Genomic DNA, 23,565 nt, shown 5'->3' with positions numbered 1-23,565 from the left:
CACTCGAAGTAGAACTTCTCTGTTTAAAAACCTGCAGCTTTTAGCAAATGAAAAAGCAGCCATCACTGACAGGTCTGTACTCGCAGGTCTTTCTGCACAGATGGTGATGACAGTACAATAATGCACTGCTCTAGACATCAGTGTAATACATTCTTCCATCCTGCCCTTGAAGACAAGGCTCAGGTAGGGGTTCTTACAATCATATTCCTCATCACAGCTGGCTGGGAAACGTGTAGTAAGCTGGGAACAGAAGCTTCATTCTTATTTGCTTCCTGGCCCAAACTGTTTGCAAATGCTGAGCAGAATTAAACAGCTTGTGAAAGCTGCCTCTGTGCATTCCCAACGTGCTGGCATGTGCAGGGAAGAAACGGCAATGGTGCACCCAGAGATCCTTCTGCATGAAAGGAGCTGGGTCAGGTTTAGCTGCCACTTGAAGCTGTGAAATGTTCTGGTGTCATTTCGGCAGGGCCGGGATCCCATCCCCTCTTTGCAGCTAAGCTGCAGGGGTTTGCTCATCAAAGATTAGGGAATGCTGGAAATAAAATGTAAAGTTCTGATGCTGTTTTTAGAGTCTCCACACTGCCCCCCCACTCCTTGAGATGATTTTTGATCCTTTTGCTTACACTGCACTGATTTTTATCGAGCCAAAGGGAGTTCATTTATTTTGTTTTCTCCATCTGTTTCACTGTAAAATGTTCCCATTAAAAGTTAGTGAATTGTCAGCTACAAGTATCAAGACGATGCAAGGAAGGACTGCAGTGCCTTAATTTCCAACGATTTATTTTTGAGTCTGTAAATTTAGTTGAAATTAAACTCACCATAAGGAGAAAAATGTTGAGGAAAAATATGCATTTTAATGTAAGATGCTATGCCTACTAAGTGTAAAAGACCAAAAAGCAAAACTAACTGCATGACATATTTTTGACTTGTTTCTTTTGCTTAATGAATAATTTCAGAGAAAAATCTCATTCAGTTTCCTCTCAGGATTCATAGAACAATTGGATCACAGCCTGGGATAAATTAATTAGATAACTTAGTCCCTTCCCAGAGGATTCTGTGGGGTTAATTTGAAGACAAAGCAGCCCCTGGCATCCTGTAGAATAGTTGGTTAATTGTGTTCTCTTGTACCTTGAAAGGTAAACCCCCCAGTTTTCCCTCTAAATAGCACTGTCATCTCAGGTACCTTTTCTGTTTGCTTTTGGTTGCCTGAAGCACTGGTGCGTTCAAAGGACTGTTCGGCCTCATCCGCCTCCTTGCACTTCTGCTCATAGGTCTTCTTGGACTGCATGGAAATGAAATCAAACGTGAGGGTTTGGCTGGGGGAACAAGGCTGGGTTCCCCCCACTGGGATGTTCCAGACACTTTCTGTTTTGCAGTTTGGGGGAGCAAGTCAGTGCCCAATTTGGGCAATAGAAAAAAATCCCAATGACACCATAAGGAAGTAGAAAAAAAGAACTGAAAAATTGGAGTAGGAGCTGGCAGCATAGATGTGTCCTTTTCCTGCAGCCCTGAAATTGTTTGCTTTGTACAACTGCAGCTCCCTGCAGGGGTCAGGAATGCACAGGCAGCTCTACCACTGGTGCATCAGGCATCTGCCTGAGCAACCACAAAGAGATGAAATTAGGAGCTGCATTCCCAGGGTGGCTGTGGGGTGGGTTGTCATCTCTACCCTGTGACTTGGAGCATCAGATGGCTGAAGTCAGCGTGTTGCCTTGCCCATTGTTCCAAGGTATGAGGCAGAGCCAGCACCCCACAGGCAACAGTCTTGGTGTAGTTCTCAGAAGCAAGAGAAATCTTTGTTTGCACCAAAATATCTATGTATCTTAGAGATGCACTTAGAACAACCACATTTCAAAAAAAATTGTTAGTACGCTTCCAGCTGTAGCACTGACAGGTCTGCAGCTACTTTCCTTTAGAGGCAGTTGCCCATTGGAAACCAAACCCAGCTGCCTATAGTTTCTGTACATGCAAGTTTTTGAGCTGGAGAGGGTTCCTCCTGCCTGCAAGATTCACTCACTGTTCTTAAAGTTGTATTTGCACAAACTGAAAAATTATATTTACTCTTCTAAGTACCCTTGCCTAGAAAGAATGAAATCCTGTTTGGCCTGGGGCACCATTCATTCCATATTAACCCTCTGGAGACTTTTCAGTGGGTGCAGCAGGGAAGATGAGCTTCCTCCTCAAAGCAGGAATGACGTCTTCACTCTCTCACACGCACTCTTCCACACTCACACAGCTCTGACCTTTCTTTAAATAGAGGTACATGTAATACACATTTTAGTGGAGCCAGTTTGTATCAGGAAACCTGCCCAAGCCCTCCTTGCTTACCTCCATTGTTTTCTTATAATGGGACAGTTTGCTCTTTTGCATACGCTCCATTGCAGACTCATACTGTAAGAAACACACACAAGTCACCACACAGGTTTCTTGCTTTGGACTTCTTCCTCCCCTTTCCAGCAGCCAGAGTAGGAGAGCCATAGTCAGGGCCTTTCTATAGGCCACCAGCCTGTGGGGAAAATTACTTCACTCTGCTTTTATAAATGACAGGTTTCTGAGTGATACAGAGAGCATCAAAGTGCCAGGTAAAAAAAAAATCCCAGATAATTCTGCTTCGGTGGTTTCCATTAATAGCAGAAAGGACATAGATCTTCATTTTCTTCCTCCCTTTTTTTGTCTTAAGGAGATGAGCACAGTCACAGTGCTGCGGGCTCTGCCAGCAGGCTTCCTTTGCTAGTGCCAGAGCTTGGTCCCACATCTCTGCAGGCCAAACCACTGTCTCACCCACATGAGCACAGGTAGTTTTCCATTTTCAATACAAACAATTCCTGTCTCTTTTATATTGCACTGCTTCTGGCAACTTTATGCTCACTGTGATTTGATTTCCATGCTGGAGTCATCTGGGCAGTGTTGGAAGGACAGTGCTGGGTTCTCTTTTATGGCTTTAGTTGTGGTATGGCCATCTGTATATGACAATAAGATATGCTCCTACTGGCAGGGGATGGGTTTCTTCAGGCGGACTTTAGTTCCTTTAATCTTTACATTCTGCTCAAACAAAACTCTCTCCAGGGCTACCCAGATGCTTGTTTCACATTGAGCACAGTCTTGAGAGCAGCTACAATACAACACAAATTACAGCATTTTGGGAGGTTACCAAAACTGCTGACACCATCCAGTATGTCTGATGTTGGCTTCCTCACAGCCACACGCTACACAGAGAAAAAATCTTATCTAAGATTCCAAAGGAGTTTTTACTTTTTTTTTTTCCAGGCCCCTCAAACTGTTCCCAGTTGAATTATAGGCTTACTGTTCTCAACAGGGAGAGAGCCTCTCTGCACATTCCAGTGGCAAAGGGAATGGGGTACAAACACAAATGAACCTGGTGCCCACTGTCTGTCTTTTGATGCCTTATTTGCTTCATCAGATCACTGCCAACCTCAAATCTCAATAGCAGCACTGGTTTTACCCACTTTCATATTCAGAATTCTTTGCTATTCCAAGTTCCTGTGTGTCAGGGGCTTGTAGACACAAAATTTTTGTGGCACCAGATACTGGTTATATGCATTTTCATCTGTTTAAAATTAGCAAAGAAATGAATATTTATTTTACTCCTCCATCACTCAGTGCTGTCAGAATTAAGGGGCTGTCCTGTCTTTGTCTTCAACTCCACAGAGCCAGAGAAGGTGTGAGAGTGGCCACTGTTGTCTCTATTGAGAGCTATTTTTCAAGAGACTTAGGGCTTGATAAGGTCACAGGGCATGAAATTGCCTTAAATATACTCAAATTTTTATTATACAACATCAACTAGATGCTACTTATTCCATGTATTTGTTATTCAGTATAGATTGGTGTGGCATTCAGCATGATATTAATTTGCTTTCATGTTTTTAAACATTTGTGTTACGCCTTTGTTTAGCGCATGTTGTAGATTGTGCAGGGTCATATCAAAGAAACCCATTGGCAAGGATATAAAAAAGAGAAAAGGAAGGATTAAGTTCTTACAGAAATAATAATAACAGTATCTGCAGTTACACCAGAGAGAATAAAAGGGACTAAAACCTCTGGTTCCTGAGTTCAGAGCACTACTTTGTTTCCAGCTGGGATCAGAAAGAGATTTTTGTTCCACAGTCTCGTCTATAGAGGGAACAGGGCATGCTGGAAATGCTTTATCATCTTTTGCAGAATTCCCCCCCTATAGCTGGAGAAAGGTCCTCAGCACGGACCATTGACCCAGTCTGTTTCAACATTTCTCTAGTTTCTCACCTTTTTTCTTTGCTCCTTCTGCCTTTCTCGGAACTCCTCTATTCCTTTCAATTCTTCCTTCAGCATTACTGACAGCTGGATATGAGAGTTTCCAACACTTTCAATTTCTAGAACAAATCAGAATTCATATTCAGTCAGTGGAAAGGTCTTTAAAGATAAAGTCACATTTTTTAGGAGATGTTTCTGTGATGTGGCTGCCCTATGAGTTCACAAGCAGGGCAGCCTTTAAAAAGGTTTCTCTTTTGTTTCTGCCTGCACTGACACTGCTGAGGGTTCAAGAGCAGAGTGACTGTGTTTCTTCATGGTCCCATTTACCCCATCTGTCCCCCTTCCTTTGGCGCTGAAGGTCAGAAGTTGTGGTGCAGAGGGAAGGAAGGAGATCTCACTTCCATCATCCCTGTGTCTGCTTTGCCGTGGCTGTGCTGCTGGGCTGTCACTGCTCTTGGGAGCTGCTGCCAGTAGCAGCAGTCATTAGATGAGGTTGCATGCTGAGAATTTCCAAGGGTCAGCCAAGATGGATTGAATTTCAGAGCACCTGGCTGGTGCTGTTTGAAATGGCTGGGAACTTCTCTGCATTTGTCAGCTTTGGTGCCTCTGAAATGGAACCCCGCATTTTCCAGAAATGTTGAGCTCCCACACCCAGGCCCTAAAAATACCCCAGTCCAGCAGCTGCTTTTCAAGAGGGAGTTTTGATGTAAACAGCAGGTGCCAGTGACCAGGTACGGTGTCCTATTGCCTCTGATGGTGCTGCATTTTGTGTGTGTGAAAGGGTCTTCTCAAGCCTGGGGCACGTTTAGAAAGTTGGTTTGGTGTCAGTGGTTTGCAGAAGAGGGAACAAAGCACATATCTTGTGACTTGATCCAGATAAATTTACTTGAAGAACAAGCCATTTGCTTCACCACCAGAAAGTGGATTGAGTGCCCAGCAGGCACCCTTTTCCTCCACTCTTTACACTACAGACTGGGATAAAAAAGCTGGGAATAGAGGGGGGAACAGGATGAACACATTGGGTGCTTGTGTTTCCTAGGTCAGAAGGGAACAGGGAAATACTTACGTTGCTTGAGCATCTCGAATGCTGCCTTCAGTGTGCTGTGGGGCAGAAGCAAGACACTTTCTTAGTATTGCCTTCTAAGGGTGTTGTCGTGAATCCGGGGGAAAAAAACTTTCCCTCAGAACCTCAAAGATCCACATAGAGATAAAAACCCTTAACAGCCTCGTAATAAAAGCTGACCATGCTAACAAGCACAATAGCATCAATCTGTTACCATCAGGAAATGCAATAAAACGGTCCATGAAGCAAGGAATTGCACCATTCCTTCTGTGCACCCTTTTTCAGTCGCACTGTATTTGTGACCGTGAATGTTAACAGCCTCTCTCCTTGCACCTTGCTAGTAGATACGAATGAAACGCCGGCGGCCGGGGGGAATTGGGGTTTTGGAGCAGTAGCCTGAAGGGTGGAGCGAAACCCGCTCGTCCCTGAGCGCTGAATGCGGCCCCGCTCCCGTCCTCGCTCCCCATCCCGCGCCGCAGCATCGCCCGCACCGCGCCTGCCGAGCACCCCCGTGTGGCACCGCTGCTGCCTTCCGCACCAAAGCCCGGCGCTTGCCACATCCCACAGGCACGGCACGATGAATAAAGCATGCCGTGAAATCCGGCCGCGCTGCTCAGCACGGAGCTGTTGGATGCAGCCGCATCGCTCAGTGGTAGGGCTGCAGAGGGGCATGAGAGGGAACCACAGACTGATGTCCTGTCTTTTGACTAGGGCAGAGTCCAGTTCTAGAAGGCACCAGAGATAGCAGCATAGATGTGAAGAGAGAGCAAAAGGTGTGTAAAAGGCATTTTCAACTCAATAAATTCCTCTAGCTCTGAATTTGCAGGCTGGCAGGGCATTTGCACACACAGAAGCCAGGGCTGAGTGATTTGGAAGCTTTTCAGATTTAGAAATAATCTCTTCAAGCCCCAGAGTTGTTGTTCCTGGAAGGAATCCGTTCTGGGCTCTCCATGCAGACCTGGTCTGCCCCAGGGAGGAGCCCAGGGGGAGAGCTGATGAATGAAGAGCCTCCAGTCTCCCTGGCTACTCGGAGACTGCTGTCACTTTCCCCCACAGATGGGCAGGGAAATCTGCATCTCTTGGGCCATTTCGGGAGCCTTATGAGGCACGGGAAGGATCCTAATTGCCCTGTGTTAATTTAAGCTGGACATCTGTTTCCTAATCAAAGCTTGCTCTCCCAGCAGTGAGGCTGCCTTGCCAGGCATAAGAAAAATGCACAGGCGAAGGGAAAGGTTGGGCCTGTCCTCAGCAAAAACTGCCTGGAAACCCATCCCAGATCTAAGTTTGTAGAAATATAAGGAAATGGCTTTCAAAGAGGAAAGAAGAGCTGCTTGAATTTTTTCAGATTTCAACTGGATTGTGGTGAATCTCTTGAGATAAGTCAGGGAGAGCATTCTAGATTGAGTATTTTTAAGTGTTTTCCTAACAATACTTATACATTTGAAGGTTTGTTTTTTAAAAAGTTAGGTGTGAAATTTGGGTGGAAACTAAATTTTCACACCATGAAGGAAACAAGCAGTATTCATTCCAGCTAATTAAAAGCTTGACATTAAAAGACAAGTTGAATATCAGTGGCAGAGATAGTTTTTTCTCACCTAAAAGATCTAATGGATTATCTTAAAAAAATAAATATATACAAGGAATAAAATTTTCTTTTCCAGTGGGTAATTTCCAGTAGGAGGTGGGGAATGTGCTAACAACTTCATGCCTGAAACAGGTAAATACTGGAATTTAAAAAATAGAGGGCACTTGCAAACTGTGCATACTGTTTGTACTCTGTGTTGATCTGTTTTTCTCAGAGATTTTTTTCCCTTTGCTGTTGGTGATTCAAGTTATGCAAAAACTGGCAAAATTGCTGTAGTGGATAATGAAAAATAGCTTTCTCAGTATATATCAAGGACAAAAGCAATTTGCTGCTTTTTTGGTTTCCAGGCACCTGAGCTACCAGAGCAGTTCATGGTCACAAGTCACCCATGGAGCTGTTCTCCTTTTTCTGGCTCTCTGTAAGGCCAGAGGGGTCTCTGGTGTAATAATGCATCTGGCTGTGACCCAAAGAGGGATCAATTTGTCCCCTGCATGGTCTCTAATGGCCTTTTCAGAAATCTCTGGCTTTTTCTTCCTTGTATAAAGGATTTGTCCAGCCAATTCCACAGCTGCTGACTGGGGCAAGTAGATTGAAATAGACTTAAGCCATTTCCTTCCTTATTTTTATAATATTTTTCTAAAATCAGTGAATTGGATCCCACATCCTTACAAGGCTTAAGAGGGCAGCAAATATGTCATCATGCCAAGTTATACATGTGGGAGAGAATAAATAAATCAAATTTTGACCTGTGGACCCATCAGGACTCCCTTTACGACTCCTGGGCTGCAGCAGCAGTGCTATAGATTTGCTCCTGGATGTTCTGATTATATCAGTGAAATATTTCAGTGCTTCACAGGGCTTAATGGAAGTGACTCCTGCAGCTGATACACGAATGAGTTTTAATTCTGTCTGTGCTGGTGTGGATGTACAGCACCTATTACCTATTGCTTTTGGGTGGGTTTGGCTTTCTAATGGGATTGATGTGTGCTTTACTCTGAGGCATCCAAAGTGAGGACATCTCACTCTCCTGGACACTCTGAAAGAGTGTTTTACCCTCAGTAGATGTGGCTGCTTAGCATTCTGGTAGAACTGATTTTTTGTGTTTGTCCTGTGGATAAATTAGAAAACCTGGGGTTGAAAACAATTCAAACAAAACTGAAAATTTGACACCATTTATCCTTTTTTTCTTTTTTTTTTCTTTCTTTTTTCTTTTTTTCCTTCTTTTTTCTTTCTTTTTTTCTTTTAAAAATTTTTTTCTTTTTTTCTTTTTTTCTTTTTTCCATTTTTTCTTTTTTCTTTTTTCTTTTTTTTTCTTCTTTTTTTTCTTTTTTTTCTTTTTATTTTCTAATTTTTCTTTTCTTTATTTTTTCTCCTTTTCTTTTCTTTTCTTTTTTTTTTTTTTTAATTGCCCACTTCTGAGATTTCCACATACATTCTGGAATACTGTTAAATCACTCCAGCTAAAGACAGAGCTCCAGCCTTCCCTTTGGGCACCCCCACATGGAGAATCCTGCAGGTGTCTCCTTGAAAATAAGGCTGCACACGAATTTACTCAGTGTGTTTGTTAAACGACTCCCTGTTGTACATTTAAAGATTGGATTTGTCAAAAATTAATTTTGGGCGGAAACAGGAGTGCCTGAATCTGGAATAAGAGGAAACAGCCTGTGCAACAGCCACTGCAGCAACTTCGAGGGGGTTTTGCCATCTAGTGGCTACAATATTCTTACCGGGTTGGTTTGGCTTTTTATGCTTTCTCTCTGGTTTTGGACCTTGTTTTTGCTGAAAAACTGAGCTGTGCTGGGCAGTCCTCTGTGCCACGAGCACCCTCAGGAATTGCTCTGTTGGCCTGCTTCACAGCCATCAAAAGCTGGATTTCATGGCACCAGAGATGTAATTAGCAGAGCCGTGGCAGTGGCAGTGCCTAGGTGACAGATATACTCACCATTACACTGTTGCACCACACTATTTTGTCTAAATCTTTTCAACTTTAAGCTTGATAGTTTGGACACTTTTTCCCAGTACTTTGCCTTTAGACACTGGGTTAACTGAGTAATTCAGAGAGTCCCCTTATATCTTGTACACAGGAAGGTAAAACAGGCCCTTCTAACCGGAAAACCACAGATCGTTTTTAATTTTCTTTCTTTTCTACCTTTGCTTGGTGACTAGAAGTGTGAAATAACCCCACCTTCCTTTCTGGTAGGTTTCTGTTTTGACATTGGTATGATCTACAATTTTCAGTTGTTCTTGTAATTTTTAAAAATACCCTTCCTTGAAACTGAGAGAAGTCTGTGCCAGATGAACTCTACAGACCAGTTCCCAGCAATCCTGTCCACCCTCAGCCTCCAGTAACTTAGATCCTGGTAGCAGAGTTGTGGAGCCACTGCAGTGACAGTCCCCTCTGAGGTCACCATTAACATCTGCCTTTCCTCCTGGCACACAGGGAAGACCCAATGTGGTATTACCAACCATTCCTTCTGTGAAGCCCAGTGGTGTGGGGAGACATGCCCAGACTCATCTGGTCTCTAATAATTCACACCTGGGAATTATGTGTGAACCTGTGTCTTCACTGCAAAGAAGAAATGAAGGGAGAGGAGTTATGCTCTTTTAACAGGGAAGTAACGAAGTCACTACCCAGTCCTAGGCCAGGCACACAGCAGTGTTTCACATGAGAATCATGTCTCACCTTGTTTAGTGGGCATGTGGCAAAAACACTGAAGAATTAATTTTGCCAGGATGTTTTCTTGTTCTCAGAGGAGCTATAAACACAAAGACAATGCCCCTCAGTGCAGCTGGAAGGATTTCTGTCCAAGTTCCAGCTGGGCTGTGGTGTGGAGCCACATGAGTTGTCATCTGAGCTGCTGCGGAGGCTGCACTGTGCACCAGGCTGGGCTCAGTGACAGCTTTGGGATTGTAGGACTTTCACGGAAGCAACAACCTGTGTGGAGGGCTCCTCACGTGCTGTGGGGTGTCCACATCCATGTTTGGGTGCTTGGATATTTCCAGGGATGTGTCAGGAATGGCAGCAGCCCTGAACTGAAGGGGAAGGGGGCTGTGTCAGCACTCCAGGGCTGGTTACTGGGAGCACAGACACGTCACCCCAGACTTTGCTGTGGCAGGGGAGCAAACAGGAAGATATCTCCATGTTCCTTGTCCTCCCTGTAAATCTGTGTCCATAGACAACAAATTAGATCCCTTGTGGCTCCAGAATGAGCTGTGCTATTGAAATCAAAGGTTAAAACAGTCAAAGCAAATTTTGTACCTTTAACATAAAACTAAATCTCCTCACATCTCTCAGAAAGAGAGCAGCACCACTCAAAAATGCCTGTCCTCATCATTAGAGAGCTTTTCTAGATCAAATTTAATGGGAACTGAGCAGAGGCTTAGGTCCATTTTCAGAGTCCTGAAAGTTCAAAGAACTAGTGTATACGTTCTGCGTGGGTTCAGAACATTTCGATGGAGAATAACCAGCCATGGAAGGATGTGACCTTCCAAACTGACTTTTAGCTTCAATTCAAAAATGCTGGCTTTGTGTGGAATAATACAGAGGATTCTGTATATTAAGTGACAGATGCACTATTTTTATCCACAGGAAGCAGCAATTGGCATTTTGTTACAGATGCCCTCACTTCACACTCACCGAAATGTTCTATTTCAGGCACTGCAGAGAAGAGCACACATGGGCTTGAAGGAACTACCCTTTCCCGAGGTCTTAAGGAGATGGCAGTGGAAAAAAATGGATGAAGAATGTAGGAAATCATATACATGAGAAGAGACAAGCAGAGCAAACGACAAAAATAGCTGTTGTCAGTCTAGACAGAATTTAACCAGCTAGTACGTGTTTACATCAGTTATTTTACAGAAGAACAGTTCCCAAAGGCCCTGGTTCAGCTGAAGCTGAGGATGTATCTGAGAACTGGGCTCTGTAGCATATTCTGCTTTCATGTTGCTGTGCTGAAGAGTTGCCCAAAGCCACTGCGTGGAAATTCCCTGCCACCTTGCAGCCAGAAAGGTGTTTCCTCTTAAAGGCACAAACTCTGCTGGGAATCATCTCTAGTGTGAGAAGCATCATTGCTGTGTACACTCCCAGCAAACAGTTGCAAATATGATCTCAGTCTGTAACTTGGCTGAAAATGCCCAGTTTCTGTACATCCTCTCCCATGTGTGCACCACAGAGAGTACAAATACTGCAGTTTAAACTTCAAAACCTGTAGTTCTCTCTCCCCTGCTGGATATGGCTGTAAGCTGTCATTTGCCAAGAAAACATGGCTCTAGGTTTGTAATCAACTTTTCATAATTTCTTTTATGAGTGGAGACTAGGAAATGGTGATACAGATTTAATTTTTTTAGTTTAAAAAGTGGGATAGCAGGCATACACTGTTTTACCTATTGACTCAGTGGATACTAAAATGTTTCGGGTTTTAAATAAGAACAGGACAGAAGAAAACACTGGAGGCTGTTCCATATAAAGCTGCTGCCGGTGTGGCATCCTATGAACTTACTAATTGCTATGGCTAGAAGATTATTTAGAAGAAATATCTTCATATGCTTGCCCTGTTGTTCTACTCTTCCCTTGGGATCTACTGTTGGGGACAGAATATTAAGCTGAAGGGGTTAGTCTGAGCCTCTGTGATCCTTCTTGCAGTCTTAGGTTGAAGTGTGTGCATCCTTCTGTGCATTGGAATGAGCTTGTCAAGGCCTGTAGCAACTGCTGAGAGCTGTGCCATGGGTTGGGAAGAGGATCTCCCCGTTCCCTTTGGGAAGGGGTTTGTACCAGCTGCAGTGCTTTTGGCAAGAACAAGCAGCTGGACTACTGAATGATTGTGTCCTTTGGCTGTTAGTTCCCTAACTTTTGTTTCTCGAGCTGGAAGCTGGAGTGTTTGCTTGCTGTGTCAATGGTATCCAGCACCAGCTTCTTTTAGAAACCCCATCTTGGCTTTTTTAAGAAATTAGAAATAAAAGGTGCAGCGTTGTTGGGGTTCCTCCCCCCTGCCACGTGGTCCTGGGAGAGGGGTCCCAGGCTAGAGCAGGGCCTCCAGGGTTTCCCTACTCCCTGGTCAGCCTCGTTCCCCATGGGTTGTTTTGTGTTCCCCTGCCTGGGAAGAACCCTCTGGTCCTGTGATTGCTCAGTTCTTGGCCAAGTCGCCGCCCAGGCAGCTGGAGAAATAAACATCTCTCTGAAAACATCTGCCAATAATTGGTCCTTATATTTCTTTTCCATGGGCCTCGTTGTCTGTACAAGTTGCAAGAATTCCCACTGCAACACAGTGTGTCTGCCTTGCTGGTTTTGGTGCTGTCAGACACATTCCTGCACCTGTGGGCTGCCCACGGCCAGTTCCAACCCCGCTGTGAACAGGCACGGTGAGGCCCTGGCTGTCAGTCACACCTCCAGCAGCAGTGCTCGCATCTTGTCCCTTGCTAGACCTGAGGTCAGCGTGGTTCTCACGTTTCTGACCTGCGGAGCCCACAGCAGACACTCCACGTTATCCTCTTTGGCCAGGTCACAACGTGATGTTACTGCTGGGGCTCGGCACTGAAGTGTCCTGTGAGGTCTGGCCTGGAGCTGTCCCTGCCAGACTCGGGCAGGGCCGGGCCCTGAGGGGCCAGCTCTCCATCAGAGGAGCTGGAGCCATGCTGAGGGAACAGCCCAGGGCTCTAGGGTGGGATCCTGATGGCTGCTGTCAGCTAGAGTTTTCTCAAATCAATAGAAAGCGGTCCCAGATTTGCTGTTACATTCCAGTAAGCCTTCCCTACAATCTTGCTTTTGAGTCAGCAGCATATTCCTTCATCTGTGTCCTCGGTGACAAAAAAGGGCAGTTAAATCTTTTTATACATTTAGCTGAGTTCAGCAAGTTGCTCCAGCTGAAGCAGAATTTTGGGGGGGGGAAGGGGCAAGCCTGAAAAAATGTTGAAATTGTTGGGGTTTTTTCAAATTCAAAATAAAAGCTTTTAAAATACAGGGGAGGCTTGGGAGAGAACTGTTTTCTGCAGCAATGGCCACTACCTGGTGCAGTCTGCCGTCGACTTCTCCAGGCTGCTCTGGTGCTTGTTATTTACTCATCATGCTTATTCCCTGCACCTTGTTTTGTGCTATCCTGACTGTGCTGAATTATCAACCTGGGCCTTACAGTTGTTTATCTTAAGATCTTCTGGGAATTCTCTCATACTGGAAGGTTTTGGGTGTTTTTTGTGGATGCATTTTTTATGTTCCTTTTATCGATTTTTTGAAAGGGTATCAGGTACCCTCCTGATATTGAGAACTACTGGGGTGAGAAATAATTTCCCAGAAGTGACAGAAAGCCTTAGTATCTGAGATGTTTAAAAGGTGGCTAAATTTAAGACTAGAGGATAATAATTTTGCATTAGCAAGAAAATGACTGAGTGATTTAAAATTAGTAATTTCTGCTCTTCTGCCACATAGCATGGCACAGGAAGGTCTGCAAAATGTTCTGCAAAAAAACCTGGAAGCTACTTCTTTTTCTGGTGATTGTCAAATGGAAGTTTTAGGTACAAATACATTAGATTTTAAGAAATACTGCTACCCAAAGCTGCATTTGAAGGTGTGAACAGCCCTGTTCAGCCTGTCAAGTACTTGTAATTCCATTAGGACCCAGTATGCTAGATGATAATAGGGAGCCCTATAAAGAGGAAACACTTGGAAAAATGCACTGGGACAGCTGCAACATAGTCCTTTCAAGCTTTTCTTACTATAGGTAGTACATAGATTCCCTCCCTCAAGTTTCCCTGATGGACTGACCTTGGGAGCAGAACTGCTGCCAGCAATCAATGTCATATAAACAAACAGAAACTTCACACGGAGGAGATCACACAGACACAGAAAATTCAACAATTTTAAGGCATCAAAACCAAACATTTCATTTTCTTTAGTTGTTCCAGCCCTGAATAGACTTCAGTTTTCTCTGATTTTGTGTTTGCTCCGGAAAAATGCCCTTCACTGCCTGTTTGTGTAATTCCTTAAACAGAGGATGCTGGATGAGAAAGAGCCAAGTGTCCTCTCTGCTTCAGAACGGGCACAGTGAGACACTTTCTCTGATAAAAATATCAGTGCAGAGCTGGTCTCTCCCCAGCCAGGTGTGGGTTATAGAAACACAGTAAATCAGCTCCATAGCACAGCTTTGTTCATGTATTCAGCCTTCCCTCCATGCCAAGCTATAAAACTGCTGGATCAAAGTGAACTGGGCCCAAGTCCAGACTTCCCCCAGCTTGAGGGGAACTTGGATCCATATCCCAACACTGGGATTTGGCTCTGCCTCTAAATCAAGCTCTCATAATCTCTTAGGAAAAGTCAAACCCATGAATTGTCCACTAAGTCACTGAAGGGCCGCCAAAGCTGCTTGTTGCTGAACACATTTCCTCTGCCTGCCCTGTATTGCCAGTAAAGGAGTCGAAGTGAAGTCTTTCTTTAATCCTGGAATGCTGATCTTAGCCTTTGGCTTGAGAAGAACCCATCCATCCTTAATCTGATGTTTTAATTCCCGAATATTTCTTCTTCTCCTTCCTTTTCACCAATTAAGTCAGTGAACTGAGATACCAGGAAGGCAGAAGCCATCTCCTAGGTCTGTGGTATCCCTGGGTGCTGCTCAGGGGCAAGGCAGAGCTGGAGCACTGGCGGGGAAAGCCTTGCCTGTTCTCTTAGCATCACCCAGCACTTGGAGGGATGCAGCAGTGTCTGTGTCAGCCTGGCTGTGCCACCACCAAGTCACATCGGGTGATCACTGGCACCTCCCTGCCGTGGCAGTACAAGGCTTTGAGGTCAAGTCTTCCCATAAAGTACGAACAGGGAACCACACTTGCACTGGGAGTGATAAATCGACGTGAAAAGGAGACTGCAATTAAGGAATGAGATATGGGATGGATGAGGGTAGCAGGCCCCAAGGATCAATAGAACTGTTTTATGTTTAGATTGAGGTCTTCTCTTTCAGTCTTGTCTTCTGTGACCCCACACCTTCATCTTCAGCCACCTTATTACTGTATTATTACTTGTTACAATAATGACAAAATGTCTCATTATTGCTGCTGCCATCAATAATAGCAGCAGTTTATCAGCAGTGTTTATTAAGTTAAATTCCATACCAACATCTATCTTTCCCTCCCAACACAATTTATACATGATTTAGGATAGTAATGGAGGAGACAGAGAAAAATATGTCATCTTAGTGTATTTCAGTAGTTCCATTGAATTATTTCAAATTAAGTCCCTTCAAAGAGATTTAAATTTTGTATTCCTAAGCTAAGCCTTTTTTCCTGCTGCAGCAGCTGATTTTTGGGGTCTTTGTTCTGTCACAGTCTCTCAGTGTTCATCAGCTTTCCAGAATTGTCAAGCCACCATCCTAAACATTTCACAACCTTTTCCTTTCTCTTTTTCCCCCATCACTTAGATGGCTTTTGGAAACAAATATTAAACATTAAGAATCTTGAAATTAAAAAAAAAAATTCTCAGGAAAGGACCTACTGGCAGTTTCCAAATAGACACTTTGTGAATCCTACTGTGAAGGACTGTGATGTTTCCCCACTTTCCCTGTACATTGTGAAGAGCTGTGTAATGCACTGAAGTGAGTGGCTGTGACCACATTCAGGCAAAACACAGGAGTCTGATATTTCCTCCAAAATAATTTTGTTTCCACTAATAATAAAAGAATTCCTTACTTGATTTCTGTTTGTCCTCCTGCTTTTCGGGCGATTTGAACCAGCTCTTTCCCATATCTCTCTTCTGCTTGTGCTCTGTTAAAAGAAAACTTAACTCAATTTTTCTTAGTGGTACCAGGATCACATTTACACTCATCTTGTAATTGTATCTGAGGTACAAAACATCAGAAATTGAACTTACTTCATTTCTCTATCTCCTCAATCCTACTGCTGTTAGTTAACCTCTGAAATATTTTGGGTAAATTATTTCTAGAAGAAATGAGATAAAAATGACGCCCATTCTCGTGGCTTTGATTACTGTGGAATGCTGTGTACAGCTTTGCCCCCAAAACACAGATGCATGAGGAGAAGGAGGTGAACAAAAGGTGAAGGTGTTCAGAACAGAGCAAAAGGAACCTAAAAATGACAGCTGACTTGATCCATGAAAACACTGGCTGTGAGGGGAGTGAAGAGTAGGTTCCAAAGGATCCATTTCAAGAGGTGTTGAGAATAAATGGGAGCCAGGGGTAGCAGGAGTATTTCTATCCACTAGAAAGATGAGGTGCTGCTTGAAGAGCTGCAGTGGAGCCCGAGGGGGAAGGAGCCTTGGTAGTTGTGTGGTGAGGCTGGGGCAGTTTTGCGGAAGGAACAATATGCAGCATCTCACTTAATGGGGAACTGTAACTGGTGACTCAGGAGAGTGGTTCTGTTTCTATGGTTAATAAAGAAATACAAATATTCCTTTGCTGATTTCCCTTCCCCCCAGCACTGGAGAAAACTATTCTCTTTAAAAAAAGTATTTGTACTAAATGTGTTACTTCCTTTCTCCTGAGTGCAAGACCAAGGTTGGAACCAAGTTGTCCGTCTTTGAGTAGCTGCTAAAAACTATTGAATGGTCAATAATAAATAATGAGCAGATACCCTGGTGCCAGCATCTGAGGAGAGGGGTGATTTCATTTAGGGTAAGTCCAGTTCTCAATAGCAGTTTCAAAGCATTTCAAACCATTTTGGCCAGAAACTTGGCACCTTAGAGAAACACACTCTTTGTTCAAAAAACAAATTTGATGTGGGTGCAAGGCCCTTACAACCCTGCTGGGTTTTAATCACATCAGTCTTCCCACTCAGCGATGAGGTGCTTTCTATTTCTCTTTTATGAGTTCCAGCAGTTTGAAGCCTGCTGGATGTGCTGTCCTCCTGCACTAGGAAATGCTTTGCTTTAGTGGAGTGTTCCTACATCACTGCTTTGGCATTCCTGCTACAGGAACAGGGTGCAAAATATGGTGACAGGCCACACTGAGGCACCACTTCTTTTTCATGTTAGATGAATGAAGTTTCATCAAAATGGAAATACACTCTAGACACATAATGCTGCAGAAGAAGAATAGATTAATTTTCTTCTGATTTGACTATCAAGAAACACTTTTGTGTCAGAGGCTTTGTTTAGTGCCAGTGCCTGTACATCAATGAGAATTAGTCCAATGCTGCAGTCCAACTTTGCTTGCTCAGTACACAAGTATATCATGGGAAAAAAGTATGGCCAGCTTTTAAGCCAGTCCCAGCTCCTGAAACCTCAGGCATGGATGGGACTGGACTAGCCTAGGTCAGAGGAATTTGACAGGAGGCTGATACCATCTCTTCACATCTTGGTGCTGCTTTTCCCACTTTCCAGTACTCCTGCACACAGCTTCTAGGTTTCCCTGCAGCTGTCCAGTGATGGAACATACTTTGTGTTTTAAACCCGGGCTTTGTTCTGGAATACAACTTTCTCACTCCCAAACCTCTTAGGGTCTTCTCTGGGCCAGTTAGGGGGATTTGTGGTTGGAAAACTGATCGAATGTTAGTGTGGCCGTGGCCGTGGCCAGGGCCAGGGCAACTGGTTTCAGGGTAGCTGTTGCAGGAGTCCTTGTTGATATTCCAACACGAACCACATGGTACGGGCAGCCCCTAGAAACAGAGGTTCATCCCATCCTTTGATCTTCTCCTGGGTCATTCCTATGAATGATGTGAGGACAAGCTGAAACAAACATCTGCCAGCAATAAACTGGAAATCATATCTTTAACTCAGTGCCCAGTTCTCTTCTCCTTTTCCTCCCCCTCAACATGCACGTACACAGACAGGCACACACACGTACACACGCTCTCTGGAATGTGTTGGGGATGTAAAAAACCTCATGGAAACATTTGCAAAATGACTCGACGTGTATTTTTTCTTCTTTGTGGAAAGAACTTTGTGCCTCCACCACAATCCAGGAAAAACCTCATCCTGCAACTTGCAGAAGCCTCTGCAATGTTTTGGACGGAGCACAGGCGTGTGTAGCATCCGATGCAGAATTGCACTGCCTGAGGCCTGCAGTGCAGTTCTGGTCTCTGCAAGTCATGAGGCACAAAGGAGCTATTTTAAACAGTTGCAGCTAAGCTGCCATCAGGAAGATTTGACTTCAGGACTGTGTGACGTGTGCCAATATAACAGGCTTCCACTGGCAGTCAAGAAAAGCAACTGAAAGAGCTTCAAGTTTGGATGGGAAGCTTCACATGCTGTGAAACAGCCACCTTTGAGTCTGACAGCTCACACCCCCTTGTAAAATTAGCCTTCAGAAAACCACCCTAAACCCAAAAAACTAGATGGGGATAGCATGGGAAGAAAAAGCAGGCTGTGACTGAGGAGGGCAGAGCAATATCCATAAGGTAACAGTGCTGAGATGAGCTACTCTGGGATCGCCTGCAGGATATATAATCCATATTGTATGGTCTTTCCTACATGTCATGTGTGAGCATGTATGTGCCTCACTCTACATGCTGAAACTGTTGAAGCCACTTAAAAGCAGAACCAAATTTCAGAGATATTTTTCTAAGTCACACCTACAAAAATGAATGGCAAAGGAGCCAGAGCAGCAGTGTGATATTTTCTCACCCACAAAATGGTCAGCTGGCCATAGTTGCTGTTGAGCAGCACCAAGAAGCACATAAAGCAGGGACATAAACTACAACATTGTTACTTGAAGCCTGCTAAGGTTGGTGAATGACACAGACTAGTTTGGGTGTCTGGGTAAGGCTTTAGGTAGCATTTTATGTAGCTTTGTAGTTGAAAAACATCTCATTTTTGGTACTGGCAGGAAACTGAAACAGTGCCTGTGGCACCTGTTCAAAGCATGTTCAAAGAGAAACAAAAATGTGCAAGTCATTTTTGCCCTGCAGATGGGGAAACTTAAAAATGCTACTTGTGGATGTAGGTGCTACTGTGTGATTCTGGACCCATAATGAGGGGTCTTAGTGGAGCTCTGGTGTCACTGTTGGGGCGGTCACGACACACACGGACAGCGCCTCGGATAAAGAGCAAAAAGCTGTTTATTAAACAAAGCGGCCTCTTTTATACACTTTTTGTATGTTGTCATTGGTGTTACAGATTCATTGGCTGCTAAGCTACTACAATATACTTACTGGCTACTACTAACTATAGCATATAGTCATTGGCTACCTATGGCATAAGCGTTCAAGCATTCAGAAAAATAACAGGTGCAGATATGCTGCTGTTTTTCTCCTTCTATTGTTCAACCTTCTTGCTTCTGTTTATACTATATTCTTATGGATAAAAACTAACTGCTTTTCTTCTCACAGGCTTTTCTCACAAATAGAAGTTAACCATGTCCAAATTAAGGTCTGTGAAGCCTGCAGACCTGCTGTCGGCCTCAGCACTCTGGGTTTCTGACTCCTTCAACCTTCCCTTCCCTTCTCAAGTCTTCAAGATTCCTATTTGTTGTCTTCACATCACAAGGCTGGGATTCAAATCACTCAGGCTCATAACACTATGTAAGCTCATAACACTACCAAATTGAGAAACAGCCTCCTATTCCCTTCCAGATGCTAAACGACACAAAAAGGAGGCTGTTCACACTTTTTTCACTCTAATTTTCATACCTCTGCTTGAGCAAATCCTCCACATCTTTGCACATCTTCTTCCCCTCCAGTAGCCGCTGTACGAGCACCTCATAGCCGGTGTGGAAGGTGAACTCCTTGCACTGAAAACAGAAAGAAAAAGTAGAAACTGTTAAGCACATCAGTTCCTCTTACCTTAATTCTAATTCTTATTTCTTAATTCCTCTTACCATATTTCTAAAAAGAATGGTCAGAGTCAGTCCAGTACAAATACTGACCTATGGGGCAGTAAGTGTGCCACCTGGTCCGTGGTGGAGTGCTTTAATGGGAGGATTCGTAGCACAGGGAGACAGGATTTCTGTGTTCTACTCCTGGTCCTCCCAGTGCCTCACAACAGGGTAAGGACAAGCCATTTTTCCACGGAGAGCCTGAGTTAACCAGTACATAGTGATAATGTTACTGAAAATGTAGTAGTGAACGTTTTCTGAGCTTTATGTTACAGCATTATGGTAAAATCACGGACTGTGAAACCATAAAGAGAAGGAGTGTGTTCCTTCCCTCCAGCAGTTTATCTACAATACAAGCCCTTATATATGAACTGAATGCAGTTTATACATCCATCCACTGTCCCTAAGCAGTTACCATTTAATAAATGGGTTACTTTATCGCTTTCCACCACCACTGTGAAGAAGACAGCTGTTTAAGTTTTGGTACTTGGAAAAGATCCTCTGGCAAGCAACTGCTGGGCACTTGAGCTTGTGGTTTTGCTTCCTTGTTGCTGGGACTGGAGAGGAACAGTGGAGCTCTGGGGATGAATGGTTGTGGTTGATGGCAGCCTTGGTGCTGCTCACAGAGGCCTTGGGCCTTCTGTGGAGATTTGCAGATCTAAGAGCAGGGTTTTTTGATTCTTCAAGAGCTTGGATAAATTTCTGCAGACAATCCCTGTAAACCTACAGGTTGTAGCAACATTTCTAGTGCTACAGTTCAGTCCATTGTAGCAGCCATCACCCCTTAAGAAACAGGATCTCAAGCCCAAAATCTTAGTTTTCCTAATGTTTCCAAGGGCAATTTACACACACACATAGCAGAGAGGGATCCTGCTGTGAAATAAATGAGAAGCAGGAAGTTTTGCCATTCAGAGAGGAAAGTAGGAAAGGTTCTTGATAATACCCTGGCAATGGATCCAGCATTTACTCCCTCACCCTTTTTTGGGGGGAAAATTCCAATGGCAGAAGGCATCACCACTGTAAACAAAATTACTATAAATGGCTCCCTCTGCCTGGCAGAAACTCTGGTCAGATGCTTCACAACCAACTCACAGCCCCAGCATTTTAACTGTATATTTTCAGATGCAATCAGTTATATCCCAAAGCCATGTCCACAGCTTTCTTGTCCCAGAAATGCTGCCCATGAGGTTAGTGAAAATATTCTGTGGGTTGGTATAACCCCAGCAGTCAGCCACTGCCACAGGCATCAAAGGGAGAGTGATAAGCTCACTGTGAAGTTAGTCTGCCTTTCTGTTCAAGATCTCTCTTTGTTCAGTAAATGCTAAAATTCCCTTGGTGTCTTTCCCCACCTGTTTTAAACTGGCACAGTTGTTACACCGAAAGGATGACAAATTCTTTATGTCTGAGAGAATGCTTGTTAAATTCTCTAAACAGACAATGCAACAACAACTTGTTATCAACCCAAAAACACACACACGAACACAACAGTGTGCTGGGGGCAGCCTGATGGGCTGAGCCCATCAGGCAGTTTCATCAGGCCCCTAGAAGCATCACTGCCTCCCAGGTTCCTCTGGGTTTTGCTCCTCTGACTGGCCCTTGTAGAGGGATTTGGCTCCTAAAAAAGGACTTCCTACCACAGACATCCATTTAATCTATCTTAATTTTGAGGGGCATTCATCTCAAAATGTGCTATATTGTCCCCTCTCAGTGTTCCTGAAGAATGTGGAGGCCCTGTTTCAGAAATGCCAGGGTCTGAAATCCAAACCAGGGCTGGCAGGCAGCAGCTCTGGCTGTGCTACAGAGCACGGGCTACAGAGGGAGGGAGAGGAAATGCCACAGCCAGGGTGAGACAACTGTGAGCTGCTCTGGTCGCTCATCCTGCAGCACTGCTTCTTAATTTCCAACCACAACGGAGCCATAAATCACTTAGGCCTCATCTTATTTACACAAATGTTTCCCTTTCATTTCAACGGCTCTATTTCTTCTTTCATGTGTTGTACAACTGCATCCCCTCTCAACCTCTTCTTGCACCCAAACAGACCTCCTTTGCCCTTTCCTGACATACTGCTCTTTCATCCCATTGATTCCCGTGTGTTGTTATAGCACCTCTTAAAGGCTGAATAAATCCCTGTTGGACAAGGATGATGCTTTACCACTCCAGTAAAGACTAAGTGATGCTTTGTACCATGGCATTAATGTCTGCTCTCTAAGAAACACTTTTGGCCCATCAGAGGATTATATTTGCCTTCTTCCACTATCAAATCATAGCAGTGGCACTTAAATGAACTATGATCTACAGATATACCTGCAATTCTCTCCTCTCCTGCTATTTTATTCAACAAGGTCTCAGAGTATATTGGATTTTTTCACTACTGATCTCTTACTCCCATTTTGTACTTTGAAACTCTGTTTTTTATCTGTTTTCTGTTACCCCAGGCTTGAAGGTTATCAGATACCTCCTGTACAATATTTCATTCTGTTTGTTTTGAGCACAGCTATTTCCAGCCCATTCTTCATGTCTTATGGCAGTATCCAGCACCTCCTGCAGATCAGTGTCTTTGCCCACTTTACAGTTCTTCCCCTGCTTTGTTCAGTCCCATTTTTTCTTATCTAGTTTCTTAAGGATTTCATGTGTAGCACCATAACTGAGCCCATATTTTCTTTGTCAAGACAATCAGACAGCAAGATTGTATCTCATTAAACAACCGTCTAGCCTTGCTAAGCTGTCTCGCCTCTATTCTATTTTCTATTTTCCATTTACCATTTTGTGTTATAATTAGCACCCGCATTGAGTGGTTTCGCAAAGGGTGTTAAGCTGCGCTACTCAGACAGTGCTTGGTACTTCTCAGAAGGGATTTTGTAATGATTGTAAGAACTAATGAATAGCCAAAGAATGAATTTTTTTTAATTTTCTTTTTTTTTTTTAGAAATTAGAAAATATGCTTTAATTAGAAAATAAATATAGTCATTAAATGTGTAAACATCATTTGCTTATACTAAAATCTATTTGCTTGGAAGAGGGCGATTTGACTCATCACCAGTAATTTCTCTCCTTGCCAAGAAAGGGATTCTGCTTAGTCAAAGCATGTGTGGCTGTGAAGGAGGATTTAATCCTTGTTACTAAAAAAGATTAGTTATTCCTTGTTGTCCAACAGGCCTATAATCACCAGTAAGAAAGTGCTTGACACAGGGATTTCAGTGTTGTGGGAAGAGTCATGTTGTCCTGAGATTCACCCCCTAACTCTGCACATGTGCTCTGCTCTCTGCCTGGGGATTTTCTTCTTGTTTTCTCCTTGAAAATCGCAGGTAAAGGAGGGACAGGCTTACCCCTCCTCTGCCCAGTGAAAAAAGTTGTTTCCCTCTGGTGCAATGAGCAGCCTGTTCCTTCAGAGACAAAAGAAATGTGAAAGGGGGTTCAGTTATGACTGAAACCTACAAATTCTGTGCTCTAGTTTAACCAGAACAGCTTTTCCTAGAATACTTGAAAGGAGGCATGGAAGCCTGCAAGCAGAGGTGATGACAGTAAACATGCTGGGATGCACCTTCTTCTTTCCATTTCTTTTTCCCTCTGAGGTTAACAGTGCTGCTCCCTCCCATTAGAACTTTCCTCTGAGATCTGTGCCTTGGGACTGTGCCGTCCCTCCTGGTAGGAGTTTCTCCGTGGGTAACCACACAGGCAAATGTCAGGAGTTAATTGTGGGAGAGATTATTCAGGGCTGGCTCTGAGATGGTTTCTGCAGCCATTAGGGAGCGGCTCCGAGGATTTTGATTTGGTAATGAAGGCTGCAAGGGAAGACTGGTGGTGTCAGTTCCCTGCCCAGAGGGTAGAAAGTACCAGGATTGCTGGGGGGGTGACATAATTTCTTCTTACCTCCTGGTGGCACCAAGCTGAGTAACCCTGTGTCTTTAACTCACTGAGAATCAGC

At 43.9% G+C, this 23,565-nt stretch overlaps 1 protein-coding gene across 1 annotated transcript in view; it reads right to left on the bottom strand.

Moving 5' to 3' along the window:
• The window catches only part of PSTPIP1 (proline-serine-threonine phosphatase interacting protein 1), a gene marked incomplete at its 5' end in the record, with an annotated part of 47,910 nt that overhangs the window by 12,186 nt on the left and 12,159 nt on the right, over window positions 1-23,565 (bottom strand). The window contains 6 exons of the mRNA XM_082290882.1: window positions 1,184-1,282; window positions 2,329-2,391; window positions 4,261-4,367; window positions 5,315-5,349; window positions 15,561-15,635; window positions 19,455-19,555. Coding sequence (XP_082147008.1) covers window positions 1,184-1,282; window positions 2,329-2,391; window positions 4,261-4,367; window positions 5,315-5,349; window positions 15,561-15,635; window positions 19,455-19,555 — 480 coding nt within the window. The remainder of the gene's footprint in view (window positions 1-1,183; window positions 1,283-2,328; window positions 2,392-4,260; window positions 4,368-5,314; window positions 5,350-15,560; window positions 15,636-19,454; window positions 19,556-23,565) is intronic.

Source organism: Coloeus monedula, assembly GCF_965178545.1.
Source record: "Coloeus monedula genome assembly, chromosome: 14".
In the NCBI taxonomy this organism is placed as follows: Eukaryota; Metazoa; Chordata; class Aves; order Passeriformes; family Corvidae; genus Coloeus; species Coloeus monedula.
Note: the sequence above shows the minus strand (reverse complement) of the source record. Positions and strands in the feature narration are given on the sequence as shown.